This window comes from Cnephaeus nilssonii (genome assembly GCF_951640355.1).
Source record: "Cnephaeus nilssonii genome assembly, chromosome: 21".
Lineage (NCBI taxonomy): Eukaryota > Metazoa > Chordata > Mammalia > Chiroptera > Vespertilionidae > Cnephaeus > Cnephaeus nilssonii.
Genome location: NC_137092.1, coordinates 26,132,068 through 26,151,333, shown reverse-complemented (window position 1 = coordinate 26,151,333; position 19,266 = coordinate 26,132,068). Strand labels below are relative to the sequence as shown.

The following is a 19,266-nucleotide window of genomic DNA, read 5'->3' as shown; positions in this document are numbered from 1 at the left end:
CATTCCCAGGAAGCAGCCACTTTGTTAAAATAAACCTTTTTTTAAAAAAAAAATTTTTTTTCTTCCATACTAACAATAAAAATGTAACATCTGAAATATGTTAATTTATTTAAGTAATGTCATAGAAAAAAACCAAGGATGCAATGTTATGTAAATAAAACTGGATACAAAATATAATAATCTCAACTATTTAAAAATGTAAAAAACATTAGAAGGAAATATAGCGAAAATAGCGTTTGGACTTTTCTATATCTTTCTGTACTTCTGAACTGCTTTTCTGCAAGTGAGACAGGAGAGAATCTGTGTATTTCAGAGAAGATTTTATAATATGTCATATAGTTGCACTGACATTGGGAATAATAGGGGAAACTGGGAATAATCCACTATAAACAGTATCTTTCAAGGAAGAAAACTACTGGTCATGCTAAAGACTAGATTTGAGTTGAACTACGACAGAACTGGAAGTTTAGCAAAGAACCTTCGAGAATGAGAAAATATACAAATCTTTTAGGTCCTTCAGATTTAATGTAAGCTTTACCTAGACCAGTGGTCAGCAAACCACGGCTCGCGAGCCACATGCGGCTCTTTGGCCCCTTGAGTGTGGCTCTTCCACAAAATACCACGTGCGGGCGTGCACGTACAGTGCGATTGAAACTTCGTGGCCCATGCGCAGAAGTCGGTTTTCGGCTCTCAAAAGAAATTTCAATCGTTGTACTGTTGATATTTAGCTCTGTTGACTAATGAGTTTGCCGACCACTGACCTAGACCCTTATAGAATTCCCATGTTTACAGACTAGCAATGAAAAACAAACAAGCAAAGAAAGGCTTTTGTTGTAAATACTTTCCCACATATAATTTCCTGGACAAAATTCATTTAAAAACTTAAAAGGAATTCATCAGTAAGAGTCTGATTTTTTTCCCCCTCAAAAACAAATGAGTTGGGCTTCCAGAGTGTATATTTGAAATAAGTTTTCAGGCTGAGAAATGTGCCTTTCTCCTTTCTTGGGGTATTGACGTGGGCTCCATGATTCTGATGCTTTGTACTTTGCGTTACTCTTAAATATTGACGCAGCCATTCACTTGTTCATCCAACAAATATTTGCTGAGTACATAAGTACAGTATACCTTTGGAGGGGAGATAAGCTTTATTTAAACAGCTGTAGCAAAGGTGGTACACAGTTTTGGGCGGATGCAAAGGAAGGTGAGACTGTTTGCAGCTGGGGAGAGCCGAAAAGGCTTCTTGGGTTGGAGTTGCCATCTGGCGTGAAGGGTCTGAATCTGGCTGGCAGGGCATTTAGGGGGAGACGGAGGGAGGAAGGCATGGGCATGCACAGGAGGTATAGTTGCAGTAGGAGAGGTAGGACATAAGGGCAGTGGGGGCCAGATCACAGGGCCTTTGGTGCTAGGCCAGTGGTCGGCAAACTGCGGCTCGCGAGCCACATGCGGCTCTTTGGCCCCTTGAGTTTTTAGCAAAGGCCAGCTTAGGAGTACCCTAATTAAGTTAATAACAATGTACCTACCTATATAGTTTAAGTTTAAAAAATTTGGCTCTCAAAAGAAATTTCAATCGTTGTACTGTTGATATTTGGCTCTGTTGACGAATGAGTTTGCCGACCACTTAGCAGCTAGGCTAAGCTGAAGTTCCCTTACTTAGCAGCTAGGCTAAGTTGAAGTTCCCTTACTTAGCAGCTAGGCTAAGTAAGGGAACTGTTGAAGGTTTTTACAGGGGTAGTGGCATGGTCTTGAAGCAGTGGGTCAAACGAAACGTGTCAGACCAGGACACAGAGGACTGTGCCTCTGTGACTTGAGGTGTGCCTCTCGTGGCTTTCCAAAGAGTTCCCTGGGAGCATGAATGGCAAGACTTGGTTCGGAAGGACAGTGCCCCACTGTAACCTCTGGGCCTTGGTAACTCCTGCCAGCTTTCTCCGGAGCGGGACCGTGGTGGCCAGCTTGGATCCAGCCTCTCCCCGTTCTGCTCTGTCAGCCCTGGACTCACTCTGTCCACTTCCCAGAACCTGCCTCTGCCACATAGGCCATGCGGCGGCTTGATTCCCATAATCCTCCAGGATCTGTGTAACAGCCATGGCACTCCCGCCTCCCTCTCTGGTTTTGACTTTTTTGTTTCTCTTAGAGAGCTGAAAGCTAGTAAGTTTTTTTGGCTTTGCTGTGATGCTGACATAGGGCAGAGGAAGAGACTCTTACAATGTTAAAAGGTGATAAAGACTTGGTTCAAGGTGTGGGGAGATGGGGGGGTGGGGGGGTGGAGGGTGCATTCAGCAAATCTTGTGCAAATAGAAGTGCCAAGATCCGATGGTGGAATATGAGTGTAAGGGAGAAGGAATCAAATAACAGTGCTGAGTTTTTGAACCTCTGTGAATTGAAATGGTTTTGAAAGGGCCAGAAGACACTTTTCTGACTTTTACAAAGTTGAACTGAAGCAAAATGTTGTGGACAGAGCTGTCGAAGAGGCTTTTTTTTTAGCTTTGGTGATGATTACCCTGAAGGGTATAATGAGCAGCCTGGTGAAGTAAATTGTACCAACACAATGCCCAGCACAGGCTGCAATAATTAAGTAGGATCAGAAGAAATATTTACCAAAAATGCCGGTATAACAAAATGTGAAAGTAGTCCTTCCATTGGTTCTAGTCTTCATGTTACTGAGTAACTACCTTTTAGTGAAAGATCTGGCACTGTGTTTTACAAACAAATTCAGAAAGGAAATATGATACTAAATGGGGGAGTGGGGTGGGGAAGGAAGGCAATTCAAAACCCAAGAATCTTGAAAACGGGAAAACAAGCTGGTTTCAGCGGAAGTTATTGTATGTGGTGCCTGTGGGCTGATGGACTTCATTTGAGTGCTTTCACGGTGGGATATTAAATGATAGTAATGATAGTCAAAATTTATTGAGCAACTAAAGTGTCAGGCACCACTCTAGAAACTCTTACCTGAAGACCATCTCATTTAATCCAGACAAAATCCTGTGAAAATGGGTGTCTTATTATCTCCATTTTATAGGCAGAGAAAATTGAGGCTCAGAGAGAGAGGCTCAATGTAACACAGCTACTAACTCATGCTTTTGCTTTGGCTCATTAATGCTAATGTTTTATTCCGTTGGCTTCAATTCAGGGATGCACTAAATTGCTGATAAGTGTTCCTGAAGAATCTCTGAAAATGTAGGTTATGTTTGATGGTCCCAGGTAAAGGGCTACACAGACGACCTGCTTTTGGCTTCTCCTTGACTTCTTAGTTCAGCTTATGGACGTTCCCTTGGTCGTTGGCTTGGGGGCACCATTATCACCATTGCCATCGGTTTAATTACTATGGGTTATTGAACTATTTCTATGTGCCAGCGCCAGTGATGAGCACTTTACTGCATTATTTCATGTAATTACCATAACAAGAGGAGACTGCTCCTCTTCGTTTTATACAAGAGGAAGCCACGTGAGAGGCCACTGCTGCTAAGGAGAGGAGATGGGACTCAAAACCATGTCTGTCTGACTCCAGAGTCCATGGTCCTGACCACAGTGGCAAAAGCACCAGGCTTTTCGCAAAGTGTCACGATCCCTACATTGGACTTTCCTTCGTTGGGGTTTAGTTAGGCTTAATATAAAATCTAGATGCATTTCAGGGATTGCTTTAGGTTCTCTTTCCCCCATAACTTGTGATGTTGTTAGCTATTTTATTCACATTTTGAACCAGTCATTAGGTTAATTAGCCAAGGGTGCTGGGATCCCCCTTTTTATAAGTGTTGCCTAGTGGATGATGCATTGATGGTACCGGATGCAATTTTCAAACCACAGAAGCATTTTTCTCATACATCGGGAGGGAGTGGTGGCATCTTAGCACCTCAGTGGAAACCGGGCATCCTTGAGGGAGGCTTGGCGGTGTGGCAGGAAATCAGCTTTCAAGGCTTTGTAGAGCTCACATAAAACGACATCCATCTCCTTTCATTTAAATCCGAATTCTTGCCAGAGTGCAAACATTAGCATCAGAAATTAGCAGGCTGCTCTCCTGCTAGACAAAATAGTGGCTATTTGGATCTAAAGGGCACATTTTGTTAATCATTTATATGTTTCAGTGAGGTGAGACTCATTCTCATTGTGGGAATTCTCAATGATGTCTCACTCCTATGTAAGAAAATTATAGACAAGGGTATTGAATTTTATTTCTTATGCACTATATAAAAGTTAATGAAAATAATAACCAATTAGACAGTTATAAAGCCTGAGTGTATTAAAGTGTTATGCAAATATTGATTAATAGTAATACCATAAACTCACAGAGCAAGCAAAAGCATGCCTGGTTTAAATTATAGGAGCTTTCATTTGCATTTCCACCGAACCTATTATTAGTGGGTCTCAAAGCACCTTACAAGTAATAATTATTAAAGCCCATAAATACAGCCAGGAAATGCATTTTATTGAGGGAATAAGTAAGAGGTGGTCCCCTTTACCTCATACATATTATGAGACCTAAACGCTTGAGCTAAAATAGACTTGTCCATATAAAGAGATTATTCCTACACTGTGGGTGTTTGTGGCTGTGATTTATAGGTTAAAAGTTGACAGTCACGGATTCAAGGTTCTTGTATTGAGTATCTTAACCCATGTGAATTCTTATTGTTAAAATTTTATATGTACAATAACTCAAAACAAATCTTGTCAGTATATTTCAATATTTCTCTATTGACTATAATATCAAACTGGAAAACAAAAATTGTGCCAAGTTCACTTGAAAGTATTTAAAAATATTTTGAAATGTTGTATCAGGTTTATTTTTTCTCAAGCTAATATCTTATTCCAAGGACTAGCAGCTTTTAGGCACAGTCAATGGGACCTGTATTGATTTTCATTCTCTATAAGTAAGTCTCTGAACGGTTGTGAAGATTTCCAATCTGCTTTAAAATATTCCTTTGCCCTTTCTCTCTTATTTCTCCTCCTTTTTCCTTCCTTTGCAACTACCCTACTCTCTAAAGCTAAGCACAGGTTGGAAAAGCTCAAGACTATTCCCAGTGCCGGACTCTCCCTCTATCTTGAGTCCTCGAGCTGCCCCCACATGGTTGGTTCTCAGCCTTATTTTCTTCCGGTGCCGAGAGACCATATTGCAGTGGTTGGTCACTATTTTGAGGCAGCTGTACTTCCATGGTTATACTTCAGTGTCACGTAGATTCCAAGAACAGTGTGGACTAGTGGACACCTTCCTTTAGAGTTAGGGATACTGGGACCCAGAAAGAATGAGTGAATGTGGATCAGCTGCTTTCTGTCTCAGTAAACTGGGACCAGAACTTAGGTCTCTAGACTGGTAAAAGTTTTCTCTCTACCTTTATGTGACAGTAATTATATGATGCTTCGAACCACACACACACACACACACACACACACACAATTTAAACCAGAAACATAGAACCAGAAGTAGAAGAAATAGTTTGTTGGTGTTTTATCCAGGGCTGTGGATCAGCAAGACAAGGGCTGGAGCCTCAGGCATCTGAAGACAAATGGAGTGATGAGTGTGCAGAACTGAAATGGTGGACCCTGAGATTATTGCTGTGCAGGAGTTGAATGATGGGGGTAGAGGGGAATGAAGAGCCAGTTGAAATGAGAACAGGGTGAGGTAGGATGGTAGTCATAGAGGATTGGAAGGATGTTGAGTTTATGGCCGTGGCAATGGGTTGTTGATGTCCAATGAAGGAAAATTCTATTGGTTCCTGGATGGATGGTCCTTAAGGACAACAGAGTCTCTCAGGATGACCTCAGAAGGGGAGGGAGAGATAAAGGCATGCGCAGCATGTATCAAGGTTCTCAGCACATGCGGAGTAATACATTTCTGGGAACCGGTGGTGTTAGGGAGACGGGAGGAGTGTTTATGAATTATATAGATATGTGTCTATTCTGTGAGAGATGCTACATGTCTAAATTTCTAATATCCATGTTTTTACAGGGAAAACTGAGGCTGCTATCAAAAACTTCAGTCCCTTCTACAGTCGCCAGTACTCTGTGGCTTTCTGCAATCATGTGCGCAGTGAAGTAGAACAACAAAGAGATCTAACATCACAAATTTTGAAGACCAAGGTAACCCATGACCATTTGGCTTTATATCTTTCTCCCACTGAGTAATGCTTTATAATTCACTAGAGGCCCAGTGCACGAATTCCTGCACCAGTGGGGTCCCTCGGCCTGGCCTGTGGGATCGGGCCAAAACTGGCTCTCCAACATCCTCCAAGGGGTCCTGGATTGCGAGAGGGCTGGGGAGGGATGCAGGAGGTTGGCCAGCAGGGGATAGACCGCGGGAGGGCTCCAAGGCATGTCTGGCCCATCTCACTCAGTCCCCGATCTACCGGACCCCAGCAGCAACCTAACCTTCCAATTGGAGCGTCTACCCCCTAGTGGCCAGTGCACATCATAGCGAGCAGTTGAGCGACCTTAGCATATCATTAGCATATTATGCTTTGATTGGTTGAACTGATGACCGGACGACTGGACACTTAGCATATTAGGCTTATATTATATAGGATAATATATCTGAAAGAAGCATTCAACTGAATGGCAATTTTTAAAAAAATGTGTTCTCAGGTCATTTCATGCTCAATAAACTCTTATTTACCTGGAAGTTAGAACATATGTGGTGTAATCCATATTATAAAACTAGCATGATCCAGTTTTATTATGTTTTCCTCACATTGATGCTTTGATATCTGCAAATTTGACTTGCTGTAGTGAAGTTCAGTTTATAAAGTCACAATTTTAGTGCCTCGTACTACCGTCATTTTTATTTTGGTCATTGATCAAATATGATTTTCTCTTCTAATCCCCTAACTTATTCTTTCTCCTTTGCTCTATTATCACAATTATCCATGACTTCAACAAATAATTATTGACACCTACTATGTGCCAGGCCCTATTCCAAGAACTGGGGAACCAGACAAATTCTCTGCTTCCTATTTATATTCAAATGTAGGAGACAGACATTAAACAAATGATTATCAGGTGATAATAAATGCTACAAGGAAAAATAGAGCAGGAGTCCTCTTAGAGTAGATGGTCAGAGAACCCCTCTGTGGAGGTGACATTTGAGCAGAAACGGGAGTGAAATAAATGTGGGCTGTGTGCATATCTGTGGGAAGATTGGTCCAGGCAGATGGCACAGCAAGTCCAGAGACCCTGAGGTAGCCAGCCACAAGCACATTGGGAAGGCTGGTGTGCTGAGAGCAGGGTAAACAAGGGAGGAGGGACGAGAAATGACTATGGGGTGACAGGTAGGGACTAGACCGCGTGGGACCTGTAGACTACCATTGGGTGTTTATTTTAGTGTTATTTGTGAGGACAGAACATTAAGCCCCAGGATTTGGAAGGGAATTTATTTCATCCCTGAAAAAGATGAGCAGTTCTATCCTCTCTGGGTGGTTCCTGTAAATGTTGCTTGAAAGTGGAGGAACGAGTTTCTAAAGGCATTACTGTATGATCTTTAATAAAGGGAAAGTAGATGTAAATTCATGTAAAAGACAGGAGATCCATTTCCATATTTTGAGATAAATCGGGAATTGCACTGTGAGGCGGGATGGGTATGGTTCCTTCCACAAGTAGCCCCGTGGGAAACCTAACTGGAAATCTTACAGAGACTCTCCTACAGCATCTATGCCACCAGTTAATGAGAAATCCTCAAACTTTTAAGTGGAGGCAGAACTGGGCTGTGCTGGCTTGCCTGCTATTCTTTGATCGGAGAGCCAACAGGGTCTCCTTGAGAACAGGCTGTGTTTACAGCCTGGCTCCCAAGGCTTTGGGGCCTGGGAAAACCAGTGAGCCTGACTTTTTTTTTTTTCTTTTAATATATTTTTATTGATTTCAGAGAGGAAGGGAGAGGGAGAGAGAGACATAGAAACATCAATGATGAGAGAGAATCATTGATCAGCTGCTTCCTGCTTGCCCCCTCACCAGGGACTGAGCTTGCATGTGCCCTTGACCGGAATCGAACCCAGGACTCTCCAGTCCGCAGGCCGATGCTCTATCCACTGAGCCAAACCTGACTTTTGAGGCTGCCTGGAGGTGTGATGAATAGGGGAACAGCCTGTTAATTTTCCTGTTTTTCAGGACTTAAACAGAGGCACATTCCTGGTGGTGGGCAGAGATGTCTACAATTTAACTGCTTCCCTCCCTCTCTTCCACAGAGTTTATCAAGGATTTATTAAGTGCCACGTGTATCCCAGGCATAGCTTTGTCTCTGTGGCACCATGGAGGGAAATGAAAGCCACAAAAATATCAATAAGACAAATATTTGCATCCGATCAGGAGGGTAGGAGAGGGAAGTGTGGAGGGAGGGGAAGAAGCAACTATTTCTCCAGGATGTCAGTTTCCTGAAACATTCCTTGAAGTGCCAGGGCCAGACTTAGTGGTAAGCATGGCGTGTTATCTTTTGTGGCCATAACTAATTGTATCCGTCTTCTTTCAGCCACCATTGGATCCTGGGACCGTTTTGTATGAAGCAGAGCTATCCCAGTTTGCCGAAGATATAAAGAAATGGAAGGAGAGATATGTGGTGGTTAAAAATGATTTTGCTGTGGAGAGCTATGAGAACAAAGAGGTAAGATATTTCCTTGTAACCCTGGCTTCCCCCCAATACCCTTACCGAAAGCATCAGGGTTGATTCTTTCCATAAGCACTCACTCTCGAGCAGGCACTCGTTTCCGTTAACAGATGTTGACTGAGCGCCTATTGTATGCCGCATATCATGAAAGGCCTGGGCATATCGCAGACAGACGCTGGCAGTCTAGTGAGTGGGCAAGACAGACTTTGAACAGCTCATTGCAAGTGAGTGTGAAAACAGGTTATGCCTCCTGACCAGTGCAGGAGCCTTTCCTGTGACCATTCAGCTTCAAGGTCTTTCTCAGTCACTGCCCCACTGCCTCTCCCTCTGCTCTGTGTCTCCAAGTCTCCCCACACATTATTTATTTAGTCATTCATTCATTTTAATCCTCACCTGAGGATATGCTTTTCATTGATTCGAGAGAGAGAGAGAGAGAGAGAGAGAGAGAGAGAGAGAGACAGAAACATCCATGTGAGAGAGAAGTATCTATGGGTTGCTACCCATATGTGTCCTGACAGTATGGAACCGCAACCTGGGTTTGTGCCCTGACTGGGAATTGAAGCCACAACCCTTAGTTAGGTTCACAGGACGATGCTCTAACCAACTGAGCCACACTGGTCAGGGCCTCCCCATTCTTAAGCTTCCTACATGACAGGTGGCTGAGGAGTTATTTAATAAGGTTATATGAGTGAGCCCTGGCCGGGTGGCTCAGTTGTTTGGGGTGTTGTTCCTTACACTAAAAGGTTGCAGGTTTGATTCCCGGTCAGGGCACATACCTAGGTTGTGAGTTCAGTCTTGGTCAGGGTGCATAAAGGAGGCAACCGATCAAAGTTTCTCTCTTGCATAGATGTCTCCCTCTCTCACCCTTTTCATCCCTTCTTCTCTCTCTAAAATTAATAAACATCCTCAGGTGAGTATAAAAAAGATTGTGATTGAATGTGCCTGAGTTCCTAGGAATTCAGAGCATTTTACATACTTATTCCACCTGTATTTATGGATTTTTTCTTTTAACTTATTCCAGGTTATCTTATTATTTTTCTTGTCTGTGAAATGTGGGGGGAAATGAGATTATGAACATAAGTAAAGTGCCGAGCACCCAGGAGGGCTTCAGTTTTTCTTGGTCCCTATTTCTTTCCCCATGGAAAGTATAGTGGTGTAGAAGAAAGAACACTGGACCATGAATCAGGAAAACTAAAGTTTAGGCTGGGCTTCCATTAAACTGGAGAATTAGGTTGACTGATTCCAACAGTTCCTTATTGATATCCTACTGTACACATTTTAAATCTACATAGAATCTCAGGCTATCTTTGAAATGAATAGTTATTATTTTTTCAGTTAGTAGTAACAGATTTAAAACTTTGCTCTCTTGCCCTAGCCAGTTTGGCTCTGTGGAGAGAGTGTCGGCCTGTGGACCTAAGAGTCCGGGGGACAGTTCCAGTAAGGGCACATGCCCGGGTTGTGGGCTTGATCCCTAGTAGGGGGCATGCAGGAGGCAACCAATTAATGGTTCTCTCTCATCATTGATGTTTCTATCTCTCACTCCCTCTCCCTTCCTCTCTGATATCAATAAAAATATTATTAAAAAACAACCAAAAAAACAAAAACTTTGCTCTCTTGACACTAAACCTATAGGAGGAGACTTCAGGCCAGCAGACCAATGTGTTTCCTTCCCATTTCTGATGGAAAATAGAAATAAAGTACAATATAAACTTATTCCACAGGCCATCAGGCAATGCTGCCTTGAGTAGTCTTATTCTTTGCAACATTCATTAAGCTAATATTTTCTCGACTTATCTATAGTAGGATTTTATTCAACATTTGATTTGCTCTCTGTAGCAAATTATCAATACACTACAAATAATAATGATAATAATTTATTTATTTTTTAAAAATATGTTTTTCTTGATTTTAGAGAGAGAGGAAGGGAAGGGGATAGAGAGATAGAAACACTGACAAGAGAGAAACATCATCAATCATTGCCTCCTGCACACCCTCTACTGGGGATCGAGCCTGTAACCCCGGGCATGTGCCCTGACCAGGAATCAAACTGGTAACCTCTTGGTTCATGGGTTGACACTCAACCACTGAGCCACACCGGACACAAGTCACCTTTATTTTGTATGACATGGTGCAATGTCCTCTAAGGGAAGCTTGAGAAGACGTGATATTGCAGAATGGTTAATATTGTGGACTTTGAAACACACCTTTATCAATTATAGAAGTGTCCTTTCTTAAGTCATAAATCTCCTTGAGCCTCAGCTTTCTCATCTGTGAAATGGTGAGCATGATCCCTTCCTCATGATGTTGCTGTGACGATTAAACAAATGAGTGTATTGAAGCCCTCAGCACATGGCCAAGCACTGGCAGAGCCCAATGTAGAGCAGTTGTCATATGATTACTACTAAATAATTGGGAGGAAACACTCATAGAGCTTCCTCTTATATTTATTATGGTTTTCACCATGTTTGGCACTAATTGAAGTTTCATTTTGAGTCAAAACTGGTGTTTTTCCTCTTTTCATTTTTTAAAGCTTTCTCCCTCAACTTTCAATTTATTTGCTCATTATTTTCAAGTGAAACTGTTTGGATTTTTCAGATACGGTTATTGAATTAGATAATAACAAAGTATTAAAAATTATTTTGCTCATCGTTTTCAAATGGTCCAGTTTGGATTTTTAAGATGTGTATTTTAAAGATAGGATTACTGAATTTGATAATAAACAAGTGTTAAAAACTTGGAAATTTAAAAAATGGCATGTAGTTTGCCATAATTCCTCCAAGTTTTAACATTTTTTTCATTTAGAGAAGGGTGTTTTTAAAAATTACACCCAAGAGTTATACATTAAGTGCCTATAAATTGCCTATTATTTTACGGGGGGTTCGGTTTTGGCTGGTAATTAAGTAGGAAAAATGAAACATTCTCATTGGATAATCATTTAATTTGTACTTCCTGTACGGTTGCACTGGGCTGGACAAACCCAGGTATGAGCCCTGGGTTTGTCACCTACTCACCGATGGGCCATTGGTAGGTTATTTAACCTGTTTTCTCATTTATAAAAGGGAGATAATAATAGTGCTGTTTTTAGGATTAAAGGATGCGGTGTTCATAAAAGCCCAGGTTGGGGCCTGTTATAACAAATAACACAATTTAGATTTGAGGCCAGTCTCAGTCAAACTGCTTCTGAACTTTTTCAAAACCACACAACTTTCAATTCTTCTCTGTTAGGCTCTGGGCCCCTGATGTGCTTACGCAGTTGATTAGTGGGTTTCACAAGTATGAAAACAACCTTCTTAGATACGAGAGTTTGTTTTGTTTGGGTCTCTTCAGTCACTACCTTATTGAGGGAGAATGTGTTCTTCTTGTCCTGATCACGTTGCCCCAATCAATTATTTTTAGTTATTCCCAAGAGTACACGCTACATTTGGGTCCCACAGTTGCTTGGTTTCCATTCTCAGCTTGCTTTCAGCCTGTTATTTTCAACATTTTGCCTTGACTTAATCCCTGCCATCAGACGCACACACTTAAATTTTATCTTATCTGTATGTCCTTGTGGGCTTATCTGCTTAACAAATACTTTAGTGCCTTAGCAATGCTCACACCTCTTTTACGTTTCCCCAACAGCAGAGCTGTTTGTCTGCTGGCCAGAGTTTGTTCTGATGTCATGACCTTGCTATTCCAACCCCGATCATTTTACTGCAAAACAGTCTCATGCCTGCCCGGCCAGTGAGGCTCAGTAGTTGAGCATTGACCCATGAACTAGGAAGTCAGGGTTCGATTCTGGGTCTGGGCATATGCCTGGGTTGCAGGCTCAATCCCCAGTATGAGGTGTGCAGGAGGCAGTCCATCAATGATTCTCTCTCATCATTGATGTTTCTCTCTCTCCCTCTCCCTTCCTCTATCTGATATCAATAAAAAGATGTAAAACAAACAAACAACAACAACAACAAAAACCCAACAAACAGTGTCCTGTCAGAGGGCAAAGCCGTGGCATATTTATCACGGCAACATTTTAAATGTTTTTGGTAACAATCCATGGTAACCATGACTGCAGTCACCTGTCCCACAGTCTCATTAGTCATCTGTCTGCACATGTTGTGTCGTGAGTGTCTGTATGCATCATCACCCTTGTGGTTATTAGAATGACTCAGGTGCTTGCCGGGGCGCAGGATTTCTAGAAGTTACTAAGATGATGCTTTCCTCAGTGACTCTCCATGAGATTAGGGACTCCGGCTTCCCATGTTGTGAACATCACACAAAAGTACTAAAGTAAGACCTCGCAAGTAGCAGTTGCACAAAACATATTTTTTAAATACATGGCTCTTACTCGATGACATAGTGTGGGAATTGCTTATCTCTGAGTGCCTGGGTCTGTCTGTCTATTTCTAATATTCTGGATATTTTTCAAAAAATCCCAAAGTGGGGTGGGGAATAATCGCTCATTCATGCCTTTCCTTTCCCAGGCCTACCAGAGAGGAGCCGCTCCGAAAAGCCGAGTCCTTCCAGCGGGTGGCAAAGTGTTAACGTCCGAAGAGGAATACAATCTATTATCTGACAGGCATTTCCCAGACCCGCTGGGTGAGTTGCTGAGCATTCTTTCCCAAGGCAAATTCTTAGACTGGCTTTGCTTAGGGAGACCAGCCGCTCTCAAGGGGGGGGGGGGGGGGGGGGGGGGGCGTTTCACTCTCCAGGGACCGTTGGGCAGCGTCTGGAGACATTTTTGGTTGTCACAGCTTGGGAGGATGGCGCTGCAGGCATTTAGTGGGCAGAGGCCCGTGATTCTGTTAAACCTACTGCAATGCACAGAACAGTCTGACAATGAAGAATTATCTGGCGCACAATATCGATAGTTGCTGAAGTTGAGAGACTCTCGGTCAGACACATACACACCCCAGACAAATGGGAGATGTGATTTCCCTAATTTAGGTAAACATTGTACCACTCCTATTATTTTAAACCACATTCAGTAATACATAACTCAATTGCTATGTTTCTAGCACTTCAAAAAATGTGCCACTGATTAGACATCTGCAGGTTTGGGGAATGCATTGGTGGATTTCATAGCTCCACAGGACAGCAGAAATAAACAGACAGGGCCCCGTCTTTGACACGTACAACCTCATCTTTCAGGAAGCATGTCAGGGAATATTATTTTTCTAATTTTAGGGAGATGTGCAATAGAGTATCCTAAATCGACAAAACGTTTTTAACAGGCGTTACAGTAACTCATAGCTACGGTGTAAAAAAGCAATGACTTAATTAGCATATTTATAAATAATAGCTGAACGCTGCCATGGAAAGACCATTGAACTGAGAATCGGAAGACTGGGTTTTTTATCTAGTTCTAACTGTGCCACTTAACAGGTGTTTCCCTAGTGTTACTAAACCTCTCTGATGACTGTTCCTCCAACTCCAGGGCCTTGAACTTGAAAATCTAGAAGGATCTTTCCATCTCTAATATACTTGGGTTCTCATTCATTCTATGTTTTCCATGTAGAGAAAGTGATGGGTAATATGCATATATAGGCCAAGTAGTGCATTGCATAGAGATTCATGAACTGTGGATAATGTAATAATCCCATCTGGCTTTCTGTAAATCATGCTACACAGTAATTACTTGGTTTCTTGAAGAGAGCGCTGGTTCTTATTAATGGGTATAATCATTTCATTAGAATTTATGGAGAAAATATAGTTATTTTTTCCATTGTTCTTTTGGTGAGGAATGCTTAGCATAGTGTTTTTAATAGCACTATTATTAGATTAGTACATGGACCATAAACCTAGATTAAACAAACTATTATTAAGTAATTCAGGCTAAAACAACACTTTAGGAACACTATACATATTATTATATTTTCTTTCAAGTCTACTTACATGTCACCGTGGCTCTGCATCTATTGTTGGAAATGGCAATATCAAGATGCTGACCCTTCAGAATCTCTCCAAAAGGACTTTCCAATTAAATCATTCAGAATACACAATATGTGTATTGATTTATTGTTGATATCATATCGGAATGAATGAAAAGGAATAAAAAACACGAGTCCTGTGTGACTAATGCCATTTGGCTCAAGGCTTCAGATTGGGGCATTTCAATGACCTTTTTTTTTTCCCCCATTGTATCTGTGGCCTTCTGAGTTTTAAAAATAGAACATTCTACAGTAGATCGTTTGTGATATCCTTGTGACTCAACTCGGAAAAAAATTCAGACAAATGGCATCTGGAAAATTGCTGTAAAAGGTTAAATGAGAGGTAGCTAGAGACTAACAGGATCTGAGCGGACTGGCTTAACATGAGTCTCTTGGAATTGATTTTGAGGGAAGAAGTAAAAGTCCCCATTGTTTAAGGCTTTTAAAATGTCCTCGGACAATGTAACACATTTATTCATTCAACAAACTATAGTTCAGCATCCACTAGGTTCCATGACTGTGCCATGTGCTGAGGATGCAAAGATATGTCAGATGCCATCTCCATCTTCTGGGGGCCCCAGGGTAGTGGTGTAGCTTCCTGGGGAGAATCAGCGAGGGAGCTTATCTGAGACTGTGCCCCTCACCCTGAGTGTGGGTGCCAGACATGGAAACAGATCATTACACTATTTTGGGAGAACAAGGTAGGGAGCACCCAACTCTGTCTGGTGGCAGAGGGAGGTGTCAACAAAGGCACCCCAGAGCAGGGGGCTTTTGAATGGACTTTTGAAGGATGAATGAGAATTTTCGGTGGAAAATCGTGTTGGAAGGGAAGGAGGAAAGGTACTAGGAACTGCAGAAGTGATATGCAAAGTCATGGAGTCAATGACCGCACCTGGGGAGAGTGGAGACTGAGAGTGGAGCGGAAACGAGTACAGAACAGGGAGCAAGCACCAGCACTTAACTGGGGGATGGAGAGAAGGTGCAGAGGAACAGGAAAGGTGACAAAGAAGAAGCAGTTTTTAAAAAGCATGAAGGACACCAGGAGGGACGCGCTCCTGGGAGTCATGGGAAGAGAGTATTTCCAAAAGAAGGTATGGTTAGCAGCAACAGATGTTTCAGGTCATGTTCAAAGGATAGATAATAAAGAAGAAGCCACAGGCTGGCAGTCGGGGGGACGTTCGTGACCTCAGCAATTTAGTTTCTGGGCAGGAACCAGGCTGAGGTGAGAACAGGGGTTGATGGCAGGAAGAAAAGTGACAGGGAGGAGGGAGAGAGTGCAGGGCACAGAGCAGACCTGGTGACCCGGGGCCTGGGGGAGAGAGGGAGGGGGTCTGCACAGCTGGACAGAGTAGCTTGCAGAGGACCACTAGGGAAGAGGGAGCTCTGTTGGTGCATTTCATTGATGTGAGGAAGTTGAGAAAGATTGTGTCCAATGGTCTTGGTTGTCCCTGTGGGGTAGGAGGTGAGGCCACTTGCTGGCCTGGGACAGGTGAAGCTGGTGGAGAGATGTGGGAGGAGCCTGAACTCTCCTTCCCTCCTCCCCTAGACATCTCTCACCACCTTTCCATTTCTCTAGGGCCTGCCCTAGAGAGTTCCCCTCACAGCCTGAAATAAGTATTTTAAATAGAAGATGCACAGTATAAAACATCTTTGTGTTTCCAATATTTCCGTAGCATCCAGTGAGAAGGAGAACACCCCGCCCTTTGTGGTCCCGCCGAAGGAATTCCCGGTGTACCTGTGGCAGCCGTTCCTCCGGCACGGCTACTTCTGCTTCCAGGAGGCCGCTGAGCAGAAGAAGTTCCACGCTCTCCTGAGCGACTGCATCCGACATCTGAACCAGGGTACGGCACCCCTGCCCTCTTGTCCCCAAGCTAAGCAAGAGTCTTGCAACAGGGAGCGAGGCCAACGTGCTGGCCGTTTAGCCCAGTCCACAAGCCTCGGTGAGACAGAATGTGGAGCAGGTATCCGATGGCACCTGTAGGCACGCATTTGAGGCGCCTTCTTCGCACATGCAATTTTGCATATAATTCATCCTCCTCCTTTTCCCTGATTATTAAAAGTCTAAATGACGGCAAGAACATGTCATCTATCCCTGGCAAAATCCTAGTCCTCATGACATTTATTGTTTATTCCCTTCTTTATTTCTGAATACTAGTTACTTAAAACTTTTAGATGCATAAGAATCACCTAGAGCAGTGGTCGCCAACCTTTCGGATCTCACGGACCTAGAGAACTTAAATGCAGATTTGGGGGCTCCATTCTCAGCTATTCGGATGGACGGGGTCTGTTGCAGGCCCTAAATTTTGTTCTTCTGACAAACTGCCAGGGTTGGTGATACCGTAGGTTCATGGACCACACCTGTAGTGGTGTATCTTCAGACCACTGTGCTCAAGGTATGGATGTAATACATGTCTATAATAAAGACTTTTCATTCTAATATGCCATTCTTTCACTGAATGGATGTGAATGATGGCTTTCTAGACTCCATGACGCCTCCAGTTATAGCTACTTCACAAGATAACTTAGTTCTGAAAGGTAATGTGGTAGAGAGTAGCTAGAGGTCACGACATCGTGAAGAAGGGAGCCCAGTACTTCAGCCTTTTTGAGCAGGTAACACTGGAGCTGTCACCTCACCCCCCTGTGCCTTTATTTCCTAACTAGAGGCCGATGCACGAAGATTCATGCAAGAATGGGCCTTCCTTCCCCTGGCTACCAGCACTGCCTTCATTCCAGCCAGAGCCTCCTTTTCGGCTGGAGCCACCTTTCCACCTTCCCACGCTGCCCAGAGGCCCAGAGCAGCTGGGGTGGTGCAGAACGCCTGTGTCGTCGCCATGGTGACAATGCAAGTGTCCTGCCCCGTCCCCAGCCGCTCAGCACCTGCATTTGCAAATTAACCCACCATCTTTGTTGGGTTAATTTTCATACTCACTCCTGATTGGCTGGTGGGTGTTGCAAAGGTATGGTCAATTTGCATCTTTCTCTTTTATTAGTGTAGATAGGGCCAGTTTCATTGTGCTTTAAAGTAAGCGCACAGTCAGGGGGGACGTTCTCACCTCAGCCTGGTTACTGCCCCTCCAGCCCAGAAACCAAATTGCTGAGGTCACTAACGTCCCCCCGACTGTGCACTTACTCCAAAGTTCTGGGGTTTCCCCGAGAGTGTCAGCCCCACAGGGGGAAAAAAAAAATCACCTGCCAGCTTTTGATGTTAGCTTGCACATGGATAGACTAATGGAAAAAGATAACATCACTGTATTTTTCTATAGCAACTCTGAGCGACATTAGTCATAATATTGTCTCCTAATCAGTTGGGGACTTTATAAAAATGATACCTAATTAATATCTTGCCTTGTGGTTTAGATGTCTTAGAGACAAAGGCTTGCCCAGCACCGCCGGCTCTATCTGGCTCATTTTTCAGTGCGCTTACATCTCTGTGTTCGGGCTCTGGTCTAGTACAGACATGCAGTCGGCACTAAATGCAACCGCCACAAACTTTCCTAAGCAAAGAATATTCTGGGCCCAGCCAGATGGGACTTGCTTCATTCCCCTTCCATGGACATAATAGGAATTTCTCCGGGGAGTTGCTAGCTTGCCTTTAGACTCCATTTATGGTAGGTTTGAGTCGATTCAAAACCCAGCTCTGCTCTCCAGCATGCTCTCAAAGGCACTGAGATAATGAGGTCTAGTCACATTGCCCTGCTTCTATGTCGCATTCCTCTGTCCAGAAACCTCTTTTCCTCACTGATGCTTTATGCAGGCTTAATGTGACTTGGCACAATTTCCAGTAGCTCCGATCGGAGCCAGGGACCATCAAAACACTGTAGGGAACAGTCCTTGCCTGTCCTGTGCCGATGAGCTCATGGGTCTTTCCCTTCTCTCCTCTGTGTCCGTGTTTTTGACAGCACAGAGCACCACTCATCTTCACGGAATCACTTTTTAAAATTTGTTTCCATCCCTACCTGTTATTCAATGAGTAAACCAGTGAGAGGTTTCGCAGACTCCTAGGTAACTATTATTCATTTCGTGGTTTACCAGAAGAGTTTAGAAATAGATGTAAAATTAGGGCTGTGATCCAGGCCAGAAACCCCGAGGGGCCTTCAGGAGGCTGCTGACTTCTGCCCCAGGTAACGAGAGTCAGTGCTGTCCCCCTGCTTCTCTGGCGCCATTGGCTCAGGCCACCAGGCACCTCTGTTGAGAACTGGGTCTGAGATATTCTAGCAGCGGAGGCTGGGCTGCTACTGACCCCGTCCACTCACAAGTCCTCAGGGATCTTCCCCTCCCCCCAGTTTTATTGAGATGTAATCCTATATAATAAAAGGCTAATATGCAAATTGTCCCCTCCCAACAGCTGGTTCCATACCGATCGCCCCCCACCCCAACCCCGATTAGGGGCGGGGCCAGCCGGCCAGTATCCCACATCCCACCAGCCTGATCGGCCCTGATTGGGGGAGGCCGGCGGGACCCCACCCGTAAAACAAATTTGTGCACCGGGCCTCTAGTTGACTTATAATATTGTATCCCTTTGAGGGGTATGACATCATGATTTGATATATGTATATAGTACAGAATGATCACTACAAAAATTTTAGTTAACGTTTATCACCTCACATACTTACAATTTTGTCTTGTGATGAGAACTTTTAGGATCTACTCTCTTAGCAGCGTTTAATATACAGTATTGTCAACCGTGGTCACCTGTCATATATTACACCCCCAGAATGCATTTTATAATTGGAAGTTTATACCTTTGACCCCCTTTCACTCATTTCCTCCACCTCCTGCCCC

The 19,266-nt window shown here is 43.4% G+C and overlaps 1 protein-coding gene across 1 annotated transcript in view; it reads left to right on the top strand.

Moving 5' to 3' along the window:
- The window catches only part of NIBAN1 (niban apoptosis regulator 1), a 129,000-nt gene that overhangs the window by 49,376 nt on the left and 60,358 nt on the right, over positions 1-19,266 (top strand). Inside the window, exons 2-5 of the mRNA XM_079761337.1 lie at positions 5,939-6,069; positions 8,444-8,575; positions 13,039-13,153; positions 16,158-16,325. Coding sequence (XP_079617463.1) covers positions 5,939-6,069; positions 8,444-8,575; positions 13,039-13,153; positions 16,158-16,325 — 546 coding nt within the window. The remainder of the gene's footprint in view (positions 1-5,938; positions 6,070-8,443; positions 8,576-13,038; positions 13,154-16,157; positions 16,326-19,266) is intronic.